The sequence below is a fragment of the Oxyura jamaicensis genome, chromosome 11 (assembly GCF_011077185.1).
Source record: "Oxyura jamaicensis isolate SHBP4307 breed ruddy duck chromosome 11, BPBGC_Ojam_1.0, whole genome shotgun sequence".
In the NCBI taxonomy this organism is placed as follows: domain Eukaryota; kingdom Metazoa; phylum Chordata; class Aves; order Anseriformes; family Anatidae; genus Oxyura; species Oxyura jamaicensis.
The window spans coordinates 17689918-17709892 of NC_048903.1; the positions used below are offsets into that span (position 1 = coordinate 17689918).

General features: G+C 44.5%; 1 protein-coding gene across 3 annotated transcripts in view; it reads left to right on the forward strand.

Moving 5' to 3' along the window:
* Nucleotides 1-19975, forward strand: part of ATP2C2 (ATPase secretory pathway Ca2+ transporting 2) — a 24041-nt gene continuing 4066 nt past the window's right edge. The window contains exons 1-20 of one of the 3 annotated variants that reach the window (XM_035336620.1): nt 1-431; nt 5261-5371; nt 5991-6107; nt 7605-7694; nt 7774-7809; nt 7903-7964; nt 9032-9140; nt 9218-9367; nt 9475-9543; nt 9992-10067; nt 10304-10370; nt 11292-11416; nt 13180-13277; nt 14006-14107; nt 14915-15004; nt 16445-16546; nt 17133-17289; nt 18675-18845; nt 19439-19536; nt 19622-19672. In XM_035336620.1, the coding sequence (XP_035192511.1) occupies nt 333-431; nt 5261-5371; nt 5991-6107; nt 7605-7694; nt 7774-7809; nt 7903-7964; nt 9032-9140; nt 9218-9367; nt 9475-9543; nt 9992-10067; nt 10304-10370; nt 11292-11416; nt 13180-13277; nt 14006-14107; nt 14915-15004; nt 16445-16546; nt 17133-17289; nt 18675-18845; nt 19439-19536; nt 19622-19672 (1980 nt within the window). In that variant the 5' untranslated portion in view covers nt 1-332. Of the gene's footprint in view, nt 432-4570; nt 4683-5260; nt 5372-5990; nt 6108-7604; nt 7695-7773; nt 7810-7902; nt 7965-9031; nt 9141-9217; nt 9368-9474; nt 9544-9991; nt 10068-10303; nt 10371-11291; nt 11417-13179; nt 13278-14005; nt 14108-14914; nt 15005-16444; nt 16547-17132; nt 17290-18674; nt 18846-19438; nt 19537-19621; nt 19673-19975 lie in introns of those variants that run through there. The other 2 variants (XM_035336618.1, XM_035336619.1) reach the window with 2 other exon arrangements.

Consider the following 19975-nt stretch of genomic DNA (forward strand, 5'->3'; position numbering starts at 1 on the left):
CGCAGCACCTGGCGATGCTCCTCCTGCTGCACATTTTGAGTGGGCAGAGGAAACCACAGCCCTCGAGGTGCTCTTTGGGTGCTGTACCTACACATTCTGCACTCCCGTATGGGTCTTAAACGCTCACAGGTTTCCCCTGGCAGATTTTTATGGGCGAAAGTTGCGCAGGCTCCTTCTGGCACCTGCAGCCGAAGGCGTGACTTGGCGGCAGGTAACCCGGCCTCTCCCCGCCCGTAACCATAGCCCCGCGCCTGCAGGGGAATTCGAGCCCTGCCGCAGCGGGTGGCAGCGGCACCGTGGCCCCCGGGGCGCTTCCCACCGCCCCGGCAAAGATGATCGAGGGAGGCTTCGCCAAACTCTTCCAGAAAAGGTCTCTCGTCCGCTTCACGCAGAAATACCAGCCCTTGGGAAGCGCCGAGCCGGAAGAGGAGGTGAGGATTTCTTATGTCCCTTGCCTGGACCTGCCAAAAATAATCTGTGGGATTGGGGTTGAATCTGTCACATTTGCCTGCTGGTCTGCTTTGTCCAGCCGCTAATGTGGTGTTGCTGTGAACATGTCCTGTGTCCTGCAAGCTGAATCGTTCCTGTAAGCGGGATGAGGTTGCCGATGTTTACCAGGCAGTGGGATGAGATGAGGATACTCGTGCTGCGTGCTACGGGCAGGGCACGCAGCTCAGGCCACAGCAGATGGGCTGGGACAGCCGGGCTGACCCCTCGGGCTGTCAGTGTGCTCTGCCTGCATTCATTACCGCTAATGAGCGGCCAAGATGAGCTGGGCAGCTCTGCTAATACTTCTGACATAATGCTTTCTTCTCCTGAAAAATGCTGATTTATAAACATTGATTTTTCCCTTTACTACCTCTCCTTGGTACCGTCACAGATGGGTCAAAGAGTGGCCCGTGGTGGTTTGGGAGTCACATTTGTTACTCTCGTTGCGTTCTCTCCACTGAAACTCACAGGCTGGGATTATTTTATCATCACGTGTTTGCTCGGCCCAGGGATTACCATTGCTCAAGACCCATTTTTCTCCCACACAACAAACAGATCGGGTGCTCTCCCACGTGAACCTGATCTAATTCTTTCAGCACCTAGGGTTGGCCTTTAGTCCTGTCCCCACAACACCATCCATACATTTCAAGATTCTTGTGTTCCTTTCTGACTGAAGCCTTTGTCAGATGTTATTTCAGCTAATCCTCTGATCATTTCTGAGTCTTGTCTTTCCAGCAGGGACTTGGTCAGGGTGACAGAGAGAAGAAAGGAAGACACTGAGCTCTTACCCCACGCAGTGCATTGTGTGATGCTGCTCTGTGCCACTTAAATACAGCTCAAAACCCCAAGGAGAGGAAGGTGCCGCTGAGATTACAAATTTCTGCAATCTCGCTTCGATAGGAAGCTGAGGTTTCCAATCCTACACAGTCAGGATGCCGCCGGCAATTAGGCTGCCTTGTTTTTTGGCAGTAACTTTTCCATCGTGCCAAAATAAATAATGATACATATTTACTGACAAACGTACACCCTACCTGAATTTGAGCTGTAGTCCGTGCAGCGTCATACTTGTGTAACGTGACGGGGAAACGGTTGGCATTTTGGCTGCAGGCATAGGAAGTAGGCAGCAACGTGCAAGTGCAGTGGGGAAGCGACTTCCAGGCAAGTCCTGGGAGACCCCATTACGGGTGAGTTATTGCACTCCTGAAAGGAGTTCCCAATTTATTCTATATAAAGTCAACAAAGAATTCTTTGTTGAATTCTTCAGAATCACACAGAGTTTGCAGTGCTGGTTTTTGGTTTAAGAGAACCCTGTTTTTCCTGCAGAAACCAGAAGAACATCCAAGCCCAGATCTGGTCACTGGTTCCTTCATCCCCAAAGAGCTGAAGTCAGGGCAAGGTGGGAACATCCTTACGGTCTTGGAGGGCACCAGGAAAGGGGAGGAGCTCCCCACCAGGATCTCCTGCCAGCTCAGGGTACTTGCTTTGGTCTAGGGGCTCTTCTCTTAGGTTTAGAAAGAGCTGGCTACTGCCCCAAACACATTGCATCACCAAAACCTTTTTTGTCCTTTCTCCCATAGCACTTAATCCACTTGAGACTCAGTAGCCATGGCAGGGAGCACTGGTATCACAGGCTCTGTTCCTATATCTTTCCAGAGTTGCAGAGCATCCTCACCAGAATATCTTCCCTACCACGCAGGTACATAATTTAATATATGCCCTCAAAATAAAACTAAATAGTGCAGCTCACCTTCCCGATAAAGAAAGAGAGCCCATGGGACTGCTTCTGCAAAGCAGTGGTATGGTCTTTCCTTATGCACACATTTTCAAACCCTTAGAGGTGTCAAGCCCAATTTTTGTATTCTGGAAAACATCCAGCAAGCAAGGAGTTAACTCCCTCCCTCCCACTCCCCCGGGGGTTTTGGGGCTGCAGCAGCTCCCTCCCAGGACACCTTATGGACCAAAGCTGCCTTAAATGTGGCTTTTTGTTCCTTTTGGGACCCAGTGGCTCTGATAAGGAAGCCCAGCAAAGCAGTCCCTTGCTCGGGGGACTGGGGTTTGCTGCAGGGGGGTTCCTGTGCCCCTGAAACACAGCTCCCCAGGCCACATGTGCCCAAAAAGCAGCCTGAAGGGCTTATGAGGGATTAGGCTGGTTTATTTTTTTTCAGCAGGCATGAAGAATAGACAAGAAGAATGTTTCTGTTTAAGGTTTTAAAGGGCTCCTTGTTAGACTACATAACCCAGCCCACTTTTGACAAGATTGCGATACACTAGCTAGTCCAAAGTAACCTAAAACAGGGTGGGCTGGGGGGGGGGGGGGGGGGAGAAAAACCCAAAAGCTCAGGAAAAGCAGAGCTGGGGGGAGTGGAAATCCCAAGAACTGCTCTTCTGGGCTGCTTGCCAGAGCACACAACGAGGGTTTCGTGCTCCCTGCACTTTCTCCCTGTCGGCACGGCTGCTCGGTGTGACAATGGCTGGATCGTTTTGGGGCCAGGGATGCATGGTGTGGGCAGCAGCAGCACAGGGTGGGCTGCTGCATGGCTGGGGCCTCTCCAGGTCCCCAGCATCTCCCAAGCCCACTGAGCAGGGGATATATTGTAATTTCTCTTTCTTGCTAACCTGCTCTATGGCTTTTGTGCTTGAATTATGTATAAGGGATAAAGGTTAAAAGTGTGCATTGGTAATGTTGACAGCCCACATCTAGTTTAAAAGTTAGACAGCAAAGAAAGTGATGCTTGAAATGTTCCCAAGCTGGGCATCACTGGGGCTGTTCTGGGAGAAGAAGCCGTGCCACGCTCGTCCCAGGCAAATCACTGTCAGGCACAAGCTGATCAATAGAAATCAGCTCACAGGAAAAGTGTTCCTTGCAGAGCAGTCCCAAATGCAAGGAGCACGGCACTGCTGGCCTGGCTATTGATTCACGGCCGTGCACTGTGTGCTCTTGTCATTCGTTTCCTCCACGCCTTTCCAAGGGTAAATAGCAGCGATAGAGTGGGGAGCTGGCAGGTCTGCCTTCTCCTAGCAGCTCCGTGGGACTGCAGGCATGTTACGCCTCTGCCCGTGTCTCTTCCCACCTCTGTCTCCTTTCATTAAAATACAACTTCCTTGGAGGCAGTGGTACCTGTTCATGCCATCAGCAGCATGGAAGAGCCTGTAGAAACTGCTTAAACAGTGATAACAGGAGGGCTGCAATGTAGGGAAGAGAGATTTTCTGTATCTACCTCAGGCTTGGGACTGCAGAATGCTGGATGTTCCTGGAAACCTCCTGAGTATTCATGTAAGGGCTAATTCCCCAAATAGTGATTCACGCATCTCCAGCATCCTCTAAGCCCTTGCTGAAGTTCTGCTGAGCCCCTGCACCTGAGCGTTTCCCAAAACCCCCTGGGTGCTGAATATCTCCCATGGGCTGAGCATCCCCTGCCAGGGTCCTCAGCACCGTGCCCACCCTTGCAGCACCCAGCCTCCTGCACCCACAGCATCCAAGATTGCTGAATTTGAGGGAAGAGCAACAAGAGGAGCGCAGTAAATGCCCCAGTTTATGTCTTTTTTATCATCAAAGGGAGAAATTAGGATGAGATTTAAGAGGGTTTCTCCTGCATGGAGGTGGAAAATGGGTGCAGAGGTGGGAAATGAGCCTCGTTTGAGTGAGCATCCCCTGCTCAGCCTCAACAGGGGATTTGCTTCCTCCCCTTGGAGCAGAGAGTTTTTCTACTTCATGTTTACCATTGATTTTCCCCTCTGACAAGTTTATGTTTTTTTTCTTGCTCTGAGCATCAAGCGTGCAGTGGGTTGGAAGACGTTGGCATGGAAAAATGCTAATCTTGGGCAGGATCCCTGCAAACAGCAGAGCCTTGCATGCTTTCCTGCCCATGGTGCAGCTGTGTGTTTGTCTTTTGGGTAATCCAGCTCCTAATCACATTGCTTTCCACTAGCTGATAACAACAAAAAAGGTTCGGGCTCAGCCTTTCAACCAAGGCAGCATCCAAATCATTGTAAAGGCTCAGAAAAAGCACTCAGCTGAGCCCAATTTTTACCTTCCCTCCACTGCTGAGCAGCTGGGGGAGATCTCAAGGGAGATGAGCTGGGGACAGTGGTGGGGAAGGGAGGTTGTAGGGGGGTGAAGTGTGCTGCCGACATCCCTGTCAGCTTGCTGTGTGGAGCTGCACATGCCAGTGAAGGGCCAGAGCACAGGCCTGGTCTGTTCTGCTGGGAAATGTGTATGTAAGACGACCAGAGGTGTTGGTGTGGGAGGGGGCATGGAGGCTGCTTGGAATGCTGCAGGGGTGGGGGGGTTACACTGAGCTCCTTCGATTGTCACTGACTGTTTGGATGTATGCAGGGGTGAGCAAAAGTCCCAGTATTTACCCTAATTATTGAACGGTATTGAACACAATAACACCATCAGGTGCTTTGCGGGTAGAGCACAGCAAAATTCCTGCTCTGCCATCACCCAAATGAAGGGGTTCCTGCTTGGAGGATTGTGGCACCACCTCCTGCCCACGCAGGACCGGCTTCTCCCAGCCACCGGCCATCCTTGAAAGGGTCACGGGTGGGTGCCTACCCTCACTGCTGGGCATAAGGAGGTGTGCCTGGCTTTGAGGATTAATTAGTGAGTATTATAGAGTGCTGTGATGTGGGAAGTGTTTTAGCTAACTGTGGAGCCATAGGGCTGATGAGATAAGGGAATGGGGTTAGGGGGAAGAGGTGAAGAGATGCTGAACGGCTTCTGTTAATGGGGTTCTTGCCTAACGAGAGCTTTATCTCCCTTCTGCAGAGCCACGAGGAATGTGAGCTGAAAGTCATTGAGCAGGAGAAGGAGGTGACAGTTCTACCCCCAAAAGATGCATGTAAATGCCATAAAGAAGACTTGGCAAAAGCCTTAAATGTAAGTGTTTTAGCTGCACTTGTGAAAATAACATCACAGTCTGCAGGCTGCACACCTGTTGACCCAATCCTCAGCACCTTCGGAAATGTTGTGCAAATGCATGCAGCCCTTTTCCCCTGCTTTTTGTGGCAAGTTTCATTTCAGAGGCAAAACTCCTCACATGGCTTTAGCATCCTGGATGACTTCTCTGCAGCTCCCTCGCAACCTGGCTCTGTGTCCTGTCCTGCCCAGCTGTCAAACCCTGCCTGGAGCAAACCACGGGCACCGCTGCTGCAGTGTGGTTTTCCAATTTGTCATCTATTATATAACTTCTCACCCGTGGAAATATTTTTTTTTTAATGAACTTGTTCTTGTTTTATGAGCTCCCGTGAGAGTTGATGGTCAAGTCTTATAATTTAACAAAACCAAGTACCTAAGCAGAAAATCAGATAGCTTTATTTTGGAGGACACTGTGCTGGCTATGGAGCTGGACATAGCTCAAACAGGACTTTGTGACACTGAACCATGAGTATTGTGCCCAGTCTACTGACAGTTTCTTAACGTTATGAGATAGGCCTTATGCAGTTTTCTATGACTATCCTACAATGTGTAATGCTGTTTTGCTTTGATTTCCTGCTAGGTTGATTTACACACTGGACTCTCGGAGACTTCCGTGCTACAGCGCCGGTTGAAACATGGCTGGAATGAATTTTCAGTAGATAACACAGAGCCCATATGGAAGAAATACTTAGACCAGGTAAGGGTTTTCTGCACAGACTCTCATTTTACCTGGCTGAGGTGCCTCAAGAGTGTCTGTACATTGAAATATTCAGGGTTTCGACTTCCCTGGATTCAGCCTTGGGACAGGATGTGCCCCGGATACTGAAACTGTCTGTTCCCACAGGAAAGCCATTGTGAGATGCAGATGTGGGTTCATTTAAAGTGGAGATAACATCTTAAAATAAAAATAAACCTTTTTATCTCCATGCAGCCTGCAAATCAAAAGCTATAGCTCGGTGACCTGGTTTCTGGAGCACATTTATTCCCTTTAAGGCAAGTGATAAAATCATGAAAGGTTTGGGAAAACCATCCATAGCTGTGATTTCGGTTATGCTGGCGGTCACTGGTGCCCTTCAAGCCAACTGCACCCAAGAAGCCTGGAAGAAGGTGGGACGTGCTGTCCTGTTTTTCCCCAACTGAATTATTTTTGAGTCTTGCTTTTATTAACAACTCTCATCAGTATTTAATATATCTTTCACCTCTCTTTTAGAGCTCTTAACCAAACAGGAAGGGTGATTTTAATTTTTTTGTGTGTGTTTTCAGACAGCAATTTTGATTTTTTTATTATTATTTCTTGCTTTGGTTTTATTTTACCTGGGTAATGAAGATTTTCCTTTCTTTGAAATACTTTATTTTTATTGCATGGATTATCTTTTTTTTTTAATGTAAATAATACTCAAATAATACTCTTCTAGCACTTTGATGTAAGCATCGCTAAATCTCTTCAAGGATTTTTTAATTTTCAAAAACAGTGAAGTGTTAGGAAGGTTTTTTTACTCTTCCCTGACTACTTTAAAAAGTTATTTCTCCTATGAGGACACCAAACAAAAATTTCAATGTGATTCACTTCCACCAATTCCTATATTAGCTAAATAGAACTAAGATTTTCTCAAGTATGAGCAAGGTCCATAAAATCCATGTTTAAAAGTGTGTGGGGGCGGGCGGCCCCCGGAGTAAGGAACTGTCCCAAAGCACATGATTTTCCCAAGCCGCTGCTGATTTTGGTGATGTTTCCCATGGTTTTGGGACTGCAGAACCTGACTGGTACAGTGCTGGCCCCTGCGACCAGGGCAGAGCTTAGCAGCTCACTCACCCGCCCCCCCCCCCGCCCCCCCCAGGAGGATAAGAGAGGATTTCTGGTTTCAAATTCTAAATGACAATAAAAGGTTTTGTCTGTACCTGTCGTGACTCTAAGGAGATTTTAGAGTCAGACCTGCACTATATGGCTGCAAAGACAAGCTTGCCTGTGCAGCTGGGGGGAAAGAGAGAAAATTTGGGGGGGTTGGTGAGAGCCCCTTCCTTGTCCTGCAGTCCCTGATGCTGGCTGTCCCATGTGGTCTGGCCACAGGCACTGCACCTGCTACGTCTTGGCAGCAAAGTCCCTACAGAAAAACAGTACCTGTGAATCCTTTCTGAGACCAGCTCAGACCATGTTTAACTTTATACCGCAATTTGTTTTGTCTCTTTTTCCTAGTTTAAAAATCCCCTCATTCTCTTGCTGCTGGCTTCTGCTTTAGTAAGCGTCATCACTAAAGAATACGAGGACGCAGCGAGCATCACCGTGGTAGGTGGCACATCTGTAACCCAACCCTTTGCTTCCCGGAGCTGGCGTGCCTGCACTTCTAATGCCTCTCTGTCCGCAGGCGGTGCTCATCGTGGTCACCGTGGCCTTCATCCAGGTACGTCGGCTAGGATTCTGCTCCACAACCGGAGCTGTGCCATGAGCAGGTCACTCATGTAACTTGGCTTTCTTCTCCTTTCTTGTTCAAAAGGAGTATCGCTCGGAAAAGTCTCTGGAAGAGCTGAACAAGCTGGTACCCCCTGAGTGCAACTGGTGAGGCGTGGCTGGCTGCCAGGCTCAGTGGTTCAGCATCCTTTGGGTTATGAGGGCAGAACCGAGCTGTGGAGAAAATGTTTTTGGGTCATCGTGTGCCTGATGAGAAAGCAGTGTCTGGGAGGTGAAGACAGGCTGAGGGAGCTGGGGTTGTTCAGCCTGGAGAAGAGAAGGCTCCTGGGAGACCTTACAGCAGCCTGCTAGGGCCTAAAGGGGGCTGCAGGCAAGCTGGGGATGGATTCTGTCAAGGAGTATAGTGATAGGACAAGGGGTAAGAGTTTTAAACTTAAAAAAGAAAAAAAAAAAAGTCCTTGCTGTCCATACACATGGGCACAGAGGCCTACAGCTGGCCACGTGTGAATGCGGCCATGCCACTGCTCATGCAGCAGCTGTGGGGCATGGCAGGTGCCTGCACCCAGCTGCTTTGATGTTCAGTATCGGTGCTTTAGATTGTGCTTTCCTGCTCGTGTCTTTGCAAATTGGTCCTGTCACAGCCAACACAAATAAGCCGCGAGGCTCAGAGAAACATTCCGTCTCAAAAGCTCTGTAGGGCTTTATTCTGGTCCAAAGTTCACCTGGGTTTGGATCTTACAGACACCGCTGTTACATTATTTATTTATGTTTACAATATAATGGCACCATAAGCACCTGTCCACTTGAAGGGTGATACTTTTAATACAATAAAAAAACGCCAGTCATTAAAAAGTTTTTCAAGCTTTTTCACTTAAGGTATCAGCAAGTCACTACTTAAAGTGTGAGCAATGGGAAAGCACACCTTCTTGTCACTCCTACCTATTAAGTGCCGTTCAGGTCACTTACTGCTGAAATGTAAATCTTCTGTAAGTTGCCCATCTGTTTAAGAATTAAAACTGAGCCCAATGGGGAACACGCTCAGTCATGGTTATGCAGGTTGTATGTTATGTACGCTGGAAGCTTTTTGGAGTAGGGCTCATTTTTCCTTGCCAATCACATTCCCAAGTCTGCACAAGGAATAAAGCCTGTTTTTTTTTTTTTTTTTTTTTTTTTTTTTTTTCTCCCCTCCTTCTTTGTCCATTTGTCTAATATAGCCTAAGGGAAGGAAAACTGCAGCATCTTCTAGCACGAGAGCTTGTGCCTGGAGATATCATATATCTTTCTGTTGGCGATAGGGTCCCTGCAGACCTCAGGCTAATAGAGGTAAATATAGCTATATGGACAAGAGCCTGCTTTGGAAATCTGTCTTAACGGTGCCAGAAATGTGTGGTGTTAATTAGGTTACAGATCTGCTGGTGGATGAATCCAGTTTTACGGGAGAAGCTGAGCCTTGCAACAAGACTGACGGTGTATTGCTAGAAGCCGGAGACATAACCACGCTGAGCAATGTTGTTTTCATGGGGACCCTGGTGCGGTACGGGAAGGGAAAAGTGAGTCCTGTAACTTGCAACCTTTTACTTGATATTAGTCACAGAATCTTTCAAATAGGATTTTTTTTTCATTTGCCTCTCTTTTTTTTTTTCCCCCTTCTTTTCAGGGCATAGTTATTGGGACAGGTGAAAACTCACAGTTTGGAGAGGTGTTCAAAATGATGCAAGCTGAAGAGGTAAAGGAACCTCTGTGTCACTCTGGAAATGGTGGGTGTGCTGTATGAAAGTTGGTGAGGAGGAGCAGTCCTGAGAGTTAATGCACTCTGTCTCTGTTTCTGCTACAGAATGCCTGCGTGTGACCAAGGGGCACCTAAACCACATAGCTTCTTGTCCTTGTTCTTTTGTTTTTCCCTCCTCAATTTCTTCTAAGTATATAAAATTTTACTTCTACACATGCCAAGCTTTCACAGGCTAGATCTCTGAACCAACCAACACAGATAAGGTTTTATAAAACTAATTAACTCTTGATTTTGGTTTTGGGATGTGTAAGCAGTAGGGTACATGGGGCAGCAGTAAGGACCACAGTAATCATAACGAGGGCTGTATGGGGCGGTCATTCTGCCCTACTATCCCATTCTAATACTACATAATAAGAAAATCAAAACAGCTGTTCTCTGTTTGCAGACTCCCAAAACACCTCTTCAGAAAAGCATGGACAGACTAGGGAAGCAACTCACTCTTTTCTCCTTTGGGATAATCGGTGAGTTGAACACAATGCCTGCATTTGCACAGTCAGCTGTGAGAGCTCTCGGTGCTCCAGGACCACTTTTTTCAAAGGTACTTGTTGATATGGCTTACCTGGATGGAGGTATCCAAGCACAGATGCCTGGGAGGGAGAGAGCTGGGGACCTCACTGCATATTCCATTCCCCAACAGCAACTAAAGCAGATTATAGATGTATAAATGTTTTTTAATCGGATGTTTTCCCCCCACCAGGTTTAATAATGCTCATTGGCTGGTTACAAGGGAAGCATCTTCTCAGCATGTTCACAATTGGAGTTAGGTGAGGACTGGAGAGCACCTTTCTCTTTGATTATAATGAAATATGTCCCAGCAAGTTTACTGCTCAAAACAATAGACAGTCCACAAAAGAGAACTTGGATAAGGCTCTTCATAAGTACACATTGATCTTGCACTGGTGCAATTAATGTTTGCTTTACAATAGATTTTAATAGAAAAAGAAGTATGAGGGTTTTGCGTAATTTTAGAAATTAATCAAATTCAAATATTTTTTTCCTTATTTCCTCTGGACAAAGTATTTTGAAAATCATCACTGACATTTCCACCTCATCCTGCCATGAATGTCCTCTCCTATCTGTACTATGAATTTAGTGGGAGTGTAACAACAGCAAATATTAGCCTTTGCAGTTCTTACTACGTTTACTTATAAAGACAGGAATTTGCATTTTATGTGACATGAAATGCATGCTCAACCTCCTAATCAAACATAATAAACCATGTGTTTTTAGTAGTGCCCATAAAACCTGTTGTTTGGCGTTGCCATGGCTCCAAAATCAGTCCTTTAAAAAAAAAAAAGCTACATGTAGGAGATGTGGAGCTGCATGTGGCCAGTAGCTAACGTATGAGCTGTGATGCCAGGGAATATTCAACTTTCATCCTCATTAAATGAATGAAATCCAGCCCTTAAATTCCTACTTAGCCAGAAAATATTGCTCTTCAGCAATGAGAAAAAGTCATTGCTCCATCACAATTGCCCCCCCAAAAGGTTGAAGGGTTATATAAATATCCTGCTTTTGTACTTACGGTGTGCCAGTAGTCCCAACGGTAAGCTCTGCGTGCTTCCACTCAGATGCTTGCATATAAGCAGGAAAACACCCCCATGGAGATGTCCCTTTGGCACATGTTGGTCAGTCTTTGCAGTCTGACTCATGTGTTGAAGCCGTTGTCTCTCTGCTGTCCCCAGCCTGGCGGTAGCTGCCATCCCAGAGGGCCTTCCCATCGTGGTCACCGTAACGCTGGTGCTGGGTGTTCTCCGAATGGCCAAGAAAAGAGTGATTGTGAAGAAGCTGCCCATAGTAGAAACCCTAGGTAAGGCTGCAAAGGAGCCATGTGGTTTGTTCACCTCCTTTAAAATTTGTGCTTTTCTGCAGACATGCCTGCTTTGAGTTTGTCTTGGTTTCTCATTCCTCCTTCTTCTGTGGGATCATCCTGCAGGTCCCTCCTGACCGCTTCTTTGCTGTCTGGCTAAAAAACCTTGCAGCCCCTCAAGTCATGCCTGGCAGCATAGACAAAACCATCTGCCCTTCTGTGCAGCCATCTCCCTGATGTCCAAAGAGTGATGGAAAATAGGGATAGAGAGCACGATGAGAAGGCATCCAGCAATCCTCACAAGTGCAGGGCAAAATAAACCATAATGAAAATATTATTTCACCTCCCTTTACCTTCAAATTGACCTTCATCCCCAAGTCACCATATTCCAGGCTTTGCTACTCTGACTTTGGTCAGTATGGCAATTAGATGAAGGAGAAGACATGTTGTGCATTTAGTACCACTAATTAAAATGTGCAACAAACGCCAAGCCCAGACCGAGTAATTTCAAATGTCTGCTGCACAGCCAGATCTTCAGCTAAGATTTGTCTGACTTAGAAATGATGCTATTGTTTGAACTGCCCTTGTTTGTTCTGCAGTTAAGGGATCTTATCACCTTCACTTTATTGTACCTGCCCTGACCCAGGGCATCTGAGACTGCCTTATCTCAGTAAGAATTTTGTTCTGGAAGGGCTGTGCCCAAACAGGCATAACTGCCAGATGTCCAGGTACTCTGCAAGACAGCCAAAGTGTGGAAAAAGTTGTACTCTCCTGCACATTAATTGCACCACTTCTGTCACATTTCTCAAAGGGAGAAAGACAATCCTTCTGCTTTAGCTGATTCTTTGATTGTAAATAATTAAAAATGAAATATTGGAAGTGATAGCTTTTCTCCATGCTAATCCATCAAAACCACAATTAATTTGCTCACAGCCCAATCTCATTTATTCTTTCTGGGCTCTTACCTGGTGGTCACCACGTTCACAGGGATGTGCTAAGCCATGTGGTCACTTCCAGAGCCATGGAAGATGATCAGACTTAGAAGTCTGATTCTCTTTTGCATTAAAGTCGTGTTTTTTTTTGTTTGTTTGTTTGTTTGTTTTACCTTTTAAGGAGTAAAAACTAGCCTGAGGTGACTGCTAATTACTTCTTTTGTTGTGTTCTGGTGTAAATGGGCTCTGGAACAAATGTGCTTTATGGCCACAAAGCAGAGCATGAGTGGGGCAGCTTCCACTCTTTGGTGTGGATTTTAAAGTATTTTTTGGTAACTGGTTTGGTGGTTTTGCAGCCTCACAACCCCTTGGGGAAGCAGGGAGTGCTGTTGTTCCTGACTTAGAGAGAGGGAAGTAAGGGTTAAATGGCCTGTTTGAGGAAGCATGTGGCAGAGTGAGAATTTGATAATTATTTTCTAAGTGTAAGAGCTGTTCTGTCCAGGTGTAATACTGCAGCTCGGGTACACTAGTCGCCTCCCTGGAAATAAGGGCCTTCTCCAACTGCTCACAGGCTGATTCTCAAGACAATGTAAAGACATCTTCAGATGTCTCCTAGCACATCTCACAAATTCTGTGCATGATACCCTGAAGGGCAATCAAATTCTTTTCCCTTCATCCTTTCCTCAGAACTCATCCATCTGTTGGTATTTTCTCCTTTCCTTATCAGTGCAGTTTAAACAGCATCAGGGGAACATGCTCTCCTCCTTCTGGGGCCTTGGATCCCATTATTTGTGTAACTTATGAGTTCTGATTAAAACTTTCCTGCATCAGGTTGCTGCAATGTCATCTGCTCAGATAAGACAGGCACTCTGACAGCCAACGAGATGACGGTGACTCGGCTTGTGACCTCGGATGGGTTCCAGGCAGAGGTACGGACGAGGTGGTGATACAGCCTTTCCTAGTCCAGCTCAGGGCCGATTTGCTTTTAGTTCAGTGAGGCCCAAGTGAGGAACGTTGAGTCAGTCCCAAAACATCTTTCTTGCACGTCACTGGTTCTGTGAAAGAGAAGGGACTTTCGCAGTGTTGGAGACAGGCAGAGGTGGGGCTGCATGTACAAAAGCTACTCAGATGCCATAAACAAAGTTCTTCATTGACTTCATCTGCTGTTCTCTGCAATTATTGCGAACACTGAAACCTGCCGCTAACCACCTACTGTAGGAATATTTATTATGAATGACTCGATATTTTCATTTGGCTCATTTACCTGCATGCAAAGTGGATGAAAAATGCAGGCCTGCAAAATGTAAGGCAGTGGCTACCCTGCATCAGTGGGACAAAGCTTGAGCAACGCCAGTGAATCCACTGCGACCAAAGGACTGGATCTGGACCGGATCTCCTGACTGAGCTGAGAGACTGCTGCTGAACTTGTCTGCCATGATTGAGAAGACAAGCCAATTCTTTTTGTTCTTACATATTCTTAATAATATACGTTCATTATGCTGATAGTGATTCCTATAAACGTTGCCTTGAGCTAGAAAGAAAAATCCCAGCATACCTCCAAAATCAGGAATTTCCTCAACTGCACCGCACTCTATACAGACGTAGTATAGTCCTGCCTGACAGTGAGAAATCTGCTCTTTCTGTCTCTGTTCCTCAGGTCAGTGGTGTGGGCTACAACGGAGAAGGAAATGTTTATCTTCTGCCATCAAAGGAAATTCTTAAAGAATTTTCCAATGTCTCAGTCGGGAAACTAGTGGAGGTAAGTATAAATTATGAAACAGCTTGTCCTCTTTACATTCAATTTTAATTTGCACAGATCACTTTGGGTAATGAATGTGAAAACACCACTTTTGCATTTCTAAATTAAACTGCCTTGCGAGAGCAGTGACACAGAAAGGCTCTGAGTAATTATGATATGAAACCTGAAGCTTATTGGTGAAAGGTAGCAATCATAGGACATATAGGGAGAGACCAGAGTCATCAAGTTAAGTGTCATTGCTGTTTTGGATCAAAATACAACTCTGGCAGGGGAAAGAGCAATTAACATTACCACGTCCAGGTTTTTATGCAGACAGACCGTAGACTTTAGCCAGCTGTGTAATCAATATATAAATGCACTGCGACGGTCTCTGGCTCTCGTGTTAGCATTAAACAAAATCTTGTGCATTCGAGTGTAGACTAAAGCAGGGTGTTTGGATAGTGAAATGATCTGAGCTGGAACCTCAAATGGAGGTTAGGCGTCACTGTACACATACTGCCCTTTAGAAGCAACAGTAGGAGGGACTGAGTTTTCATGACTTATCAAGCTGGATTGATATACATCATGTTTTGCTTCATGTTAATTTATACAAAATATAATATTTTTGATAAAACGTTGGCATATCCTGTGGATTATGCAGGTTTAGAAAGCACAAGAACTAAACTCAAGAGGTGCTGCTAATAGCACGTGGTTTGGGATGTAGTTGCTTTCATTCTCCTATCTCTCTTTATGTGATTTAAAGAGATGAAAAAACTATGAATTTAGTTGTGGAAAAAATAAACCCTGTAAATATGTTTCTTTCTCTAGGCTGGCTGTGTGGTCAATAATGCTGTTATCAGGAAAAACAGTGTGATAGGACAGCCCACAGAAGGAGCTCTCATTGCCCTTGCAATGAAGGTAAGATTGCTGAGATTTAAAACATTTCAGAATTAAAATTAAAAAAATAATAATAAAATAAAAGCTAGAATAGTAAGTCTGACAGCAGTGATCAGACTTCTTCAAAGTCCACAGACTGGCTTTAGTCTTTCCTTGTCTCTTCTCCCCGGGGCTGGAGATGTACACCTCTTCGGTGTAACCCTCCTGTCATGGTCAAACACCTTCCCTGAGCTTCTGTGCTACTAACAGTAATTGTTTTGCTTGGTTAATCTGTGCAATTATGCTGCATAATGGATTTCTTTTGAGCAGAAGCCAGAACGTCTATTTATATATTTTCTGTGGATGCCAATTCAGGAGAAAGATGAGAGTGTAAAAAATGAGCAAGAACTGGCCATGCTAGAAAACATAGCATAGGGTCATTCTGGATTTGTATCATCTGATAGCTGTTTACCTTTTTTTCTGGTCATAACTGTGTAAAACAATATTTTTTTTTGTTAATATTGTATTTATATTCACAGGTAGGGAGCCATAAAACACCTTTTATCCGTGCTATGCAGCCTGTGGTCCACAGACCTCAGGTGGGCTGTAAAGCAGAGAAGGTGGCTGATGAAATGATGCACGGAGATACCTGGTTTTACCTCCTAATTTTAATGCTTGTAGCTCTACCAGTGAAACCAGTTGTTTGGATTTTTTTTATTTTTTGAAAACAGTGACATTTTATTTCCCTAAATGCTAAATGTAAGTCTTTCTTCTGCTCTGTCATTGAGTAGCCAAGCAATAGCAGAACACGTGGGGAGTTGTCTCTTCTATTTTTAATTTTTATTTTTTTTTCTGTGGAGGAGGAGAGAGAGAGGCTGGAAGCTACTTCTGATGGTTGCAACTGTGCACAGAGTGCAGTGCATGCTGCTAGGGCAGGCACGTGTTGGTTCCGAATGTCACATGTCAGAGCTGAAGGGTCTTCTTGTGGTGAACTTATTTTGAGCTTAACTCATCAGGGAAGAATTTGAAACCACACCTGTAATAGACTATTGAGTTGTTTGCGATTTCCCTTTTTTCTTTCAAGTAGGGTGGTTGGGAAATAGCTGAAGTGGGGGAGCCCAAGCTTGGGCTGGAAGAAATCTGTGGAACCCAACCCAGCACTTTGCTATCAGCTCAGGGAAAGGATTTGAGCCACCTTTGATCCAAAGCCCCACCGAGGGCCTGGACAGCAGTGCAGAGCTCTTGCAAAAGCCAGCAGTTCTTGCAAAAGCTTCAGGCTGAGGATTAAGTCATCCCATGTCAGGCACCAAAAGGAAAAGATGTTTCTGAAACAGAGGTTCTATTCTCCACATGCTTTTTTTGAGCTCTATCAAATATGACTGCCTGGAAGTACATGGTCAGTGCTTGAAGACCGTGGAAAATATAGACAAGCTTTGATGTTGTTTAGCATTACAGTGCTCTTTTTATTTCACTCTGCTTTAGATGGAATTAGCTGACATAAAAGATATTTATGTAAGAAAGAAGGAAATTCCGTTTAGCTCTGAACAAAAGTGGATGGCCGTGAAATGCACGCTGAAAAATCAGGTAAAGCAAACAGTGCTGTTGGCTGGTTTCGTGTTCCTAATTGTGCTCTCTGACAATAGGCATGAAATGGTATCTCTTTAGCAAATAGTGCTCTCAAAAGTGAACTATGTTGGAAAAAAAACTGAACAAACCTCAAAATTCCTGACTTGGGTGTAATTTTAGTTTCTAACGCTGTGCTTGAATGGGAAAAGATAACTCTTTTCATGTAATGGTTTGAGCAGGAAAACAAAAGCTGTTGGATAAAACTGACAGGGGAAGAAAGATTTGATGTTTGTTTGGAAGAAAATGTTTTTTTCCTTACCTGGTTAAGGAGCTTGTCTCGACTGATGCTGTGCTCTGATTTAAAACTCACCAACCTTTTCATTACCATTCTGCCTGTGTCTGTGATGGCTGAGCACAAAAAAAGGCTAGAGCAAAACCCTCACATCCTATAAATAACACATGCACGTGGAAATCTTACAAAACACGTAAAAGAGCAAAGAAAAGGTCTGTTTTATAAAAGATGTAAAACTTCATGCATTATAAGTATTTTTAAAATGTCCTCTTTTCTTTCTTTGATAAAGTATGTTATCTCCTTACTTTAAAGGATCAGGAAGATGTTTACTTTATGAAAGGAGCATTTGAAGAAGTTATTCGATATTGCACTATGTATAACAGCAGTGGCATCTCGTTAACACTTACACCCCAGCAGAAAGCCATCTACCAGCAGGAAGAAAAACGAATGGGCTCCTCAGGTCTACGGGGTCAGTCTTTGCTGTCTGTGTCCCTTAAAGTATTAGGGCATAAGAACCTTCTCGCTCAATTCTGGTTAGGATAGGCAGAGGCTTAATCCCTAGCATCGCTTGCATGATCTCTTTATATGTCAGTTTGCCAAGGGTCCTGTCTTAGGTCTGCTGGATGCTTGCTTGCCATTAATCTTTTTTATTATTATTATTATTATTTTAAATCTTTTTTTGTTCCTGTGGATTTAAATTGGTGAAAGTGAAAGGAGCTGTAAATAAGCACTGGTACTGGTGAATGTTCTTTCCTGAAGCGCTGTGATTGTCTGGGATACAGTCTGATTGTTGCATTGAAAAGCTTCACGCTGAACCTGATCTAATCACTGCTCTGCCAAGTTTTGCTTTTAAAGCAACAAAAAGCAACTTTGAAAGGGAATCAGAGCATGGATTTGAGCACTGAGACTTTCACCTGAAGTGTGGTTCAGTTCTTTATTAAGACCAAATTTAACAATCTCCTTTTGATCCTGACTTCATGTCAGTGCACAGCCTGCAGAAGTTTTATAAATGTGCCATTTCCTTCATCACTAGGAACATCATTTCAGAAATGTCTTAGATTTTCACTCAATAACAAAGACATGATCTCCTGTGCGTGTCCCCAGGATGTGAGTAGATGAGAACAAGTCTTGGGAACCAGGTCTGGAAGATGGTATCATTAACGTACATATTCTCCAGTCCTGTGTCTTGCAGTTAGTAACTCACGTACAGAGCTTGCTTTACAATATCTGACTCATCTGATGTTACGAATGGCAAATCACCTTTCAAAAGAAAAGCAATTAGCTAAGGCAGCTGCTGCGAGCTTGTGATTCAATCATCAAAGCAACACTGGCATGAACCTCTGGCAAAATATCCTTGAGTTATTCAAGACCAATTGAATGATACAGTTAGGCACCAAGAACAGAAATAAAATGTTCAGAGCCTTGCTGTTTACGCGATGGAAGTTTTGCTGGTTTAACTGAATTTCCTTCTTACAGTTTAGATTTAGAAATAAAAATTGTTTTCACAGGAGCACTGTTGTTAGCATAGCAGTTCAATAGTGTCTGCTCTGATGTTGCACTGTCCCGTTTTAATACACCTGCATTTAGGCAAGACTTGGTAGACATTAAATTAGACAGAAATAAACCCTAGGGGAACTTGTGAAACAGAAATTCTCTGATTCTCATAAACCAGTATTATTTGAGAACAACAAACTTTTGTGTCTACACAAGAATATCTGACTATCTGGCTTTAATGACTTTTTCAGATGGAAAATAGGAAAGTTAAAATTTCTTCTAAATGTTCATTTTAATGTATGGAAATTAATTATAAATAATTTACTGTTGTCTTTTTTTTTTTTCTTCCTCTGTTTCTAGTACTCGCTTTGGCTTCGGGGCCAGAACTTGGCAAGCTAACTTTCTTAGGCCTGGTTGGAATAATCGATCCCCCCAGGGCTGGAGTGAGAGAAGCTGTTCAAGTCCTTTTTGAGTCTGGTGTATCAGTAAAGATGATAACTGGAGATGCCCTGGAAACTGCTGTGGCTATAGGTAGCAAACCTAGTTTCTTTCTTGTGGGTCTGTATTCTGTCTGTCACATCAATCAAATGTTATGTTATGCTACCTAATTATAATCGGCTTTATTGTTCTTCTGGTTTGTGCTATATAGTTTTTAAATGTCACAGAGTTCCTGACTTTTCCATTTAAACAACTCATATTAAATGCAGTAATAAAGCAGCTATGGGCCAAACTCCCCTTACTTAATTCTGCTATTTTAGAGTCTGAAGTGTAATACCCTTAAATGAGACAAATGGCATTGCTGCGATTATAGACTCTGCTAATATTCTGAGTGTGAGCATCTCTGCACTTCTGCAGTTTGCCTTTAGAAATTCACTGTGCAAGCAGCAGAGAGGAGAGGGCTGGATTTAGTGTCAGCTCCACTTCTGGGTATTGCATTGCATAACACCAGTTGAGTAAGGACAGGGTGACTGGCCCAGCTCAGAGCCAGAGCTGCGTGTCCTCCCAGGTGCTCCAGATTCAGAAATATTTCCTTGTAAATTCTTCAGTTGCTGCCTCTTCTTCAAGTCAGGAAACACTTGGCTTTTTCTAGAGCTGATGATCTTATTTTGGGCTTCTCTTTGCAGGACAGAATATTGGTCTCTGCAATGGGAAGCTGAAAGCCATGTCTGGGGAAGAGCTGGACCAACTGGCAGAGGCAGAGCTCTCATCCACTGTCAAAAATGTAATGGTTTTGAATACAATAACTAGGCTTGGTTACACTTCCAGTGGCATCTATCTCATACAATAATGTATTTTTTGTTTTTCAGGTTTCCATTTTCTTCAGAACAAGTCCAAAGCACAAACTAAAAATCATAAAGGTACTAAAAGCTTCTCAAATCCATTACAGGCCTCATGAAAACAAGGTGTAGGGGGCCCTCAGGAGTTCTGTAAGCCACCTGGTCTTCCAAGGCACAATCAGCTCAACCTAAAGGACCGTAAAACCCAAGCTAGAGCATTGGCACTATTTACAACAAAGTCGTTAGTGTTTCTCCTGCAGACCTGGCCTAGGTCACTTGAGAGATGTTAGTAATAGTGTGCTTGATGATAACAAGCACAGTATCAAGAGGACTTCAGTCTCCTCTTTTATATTCTGCTGGAAATGTGAGACACTGGAACTCCTG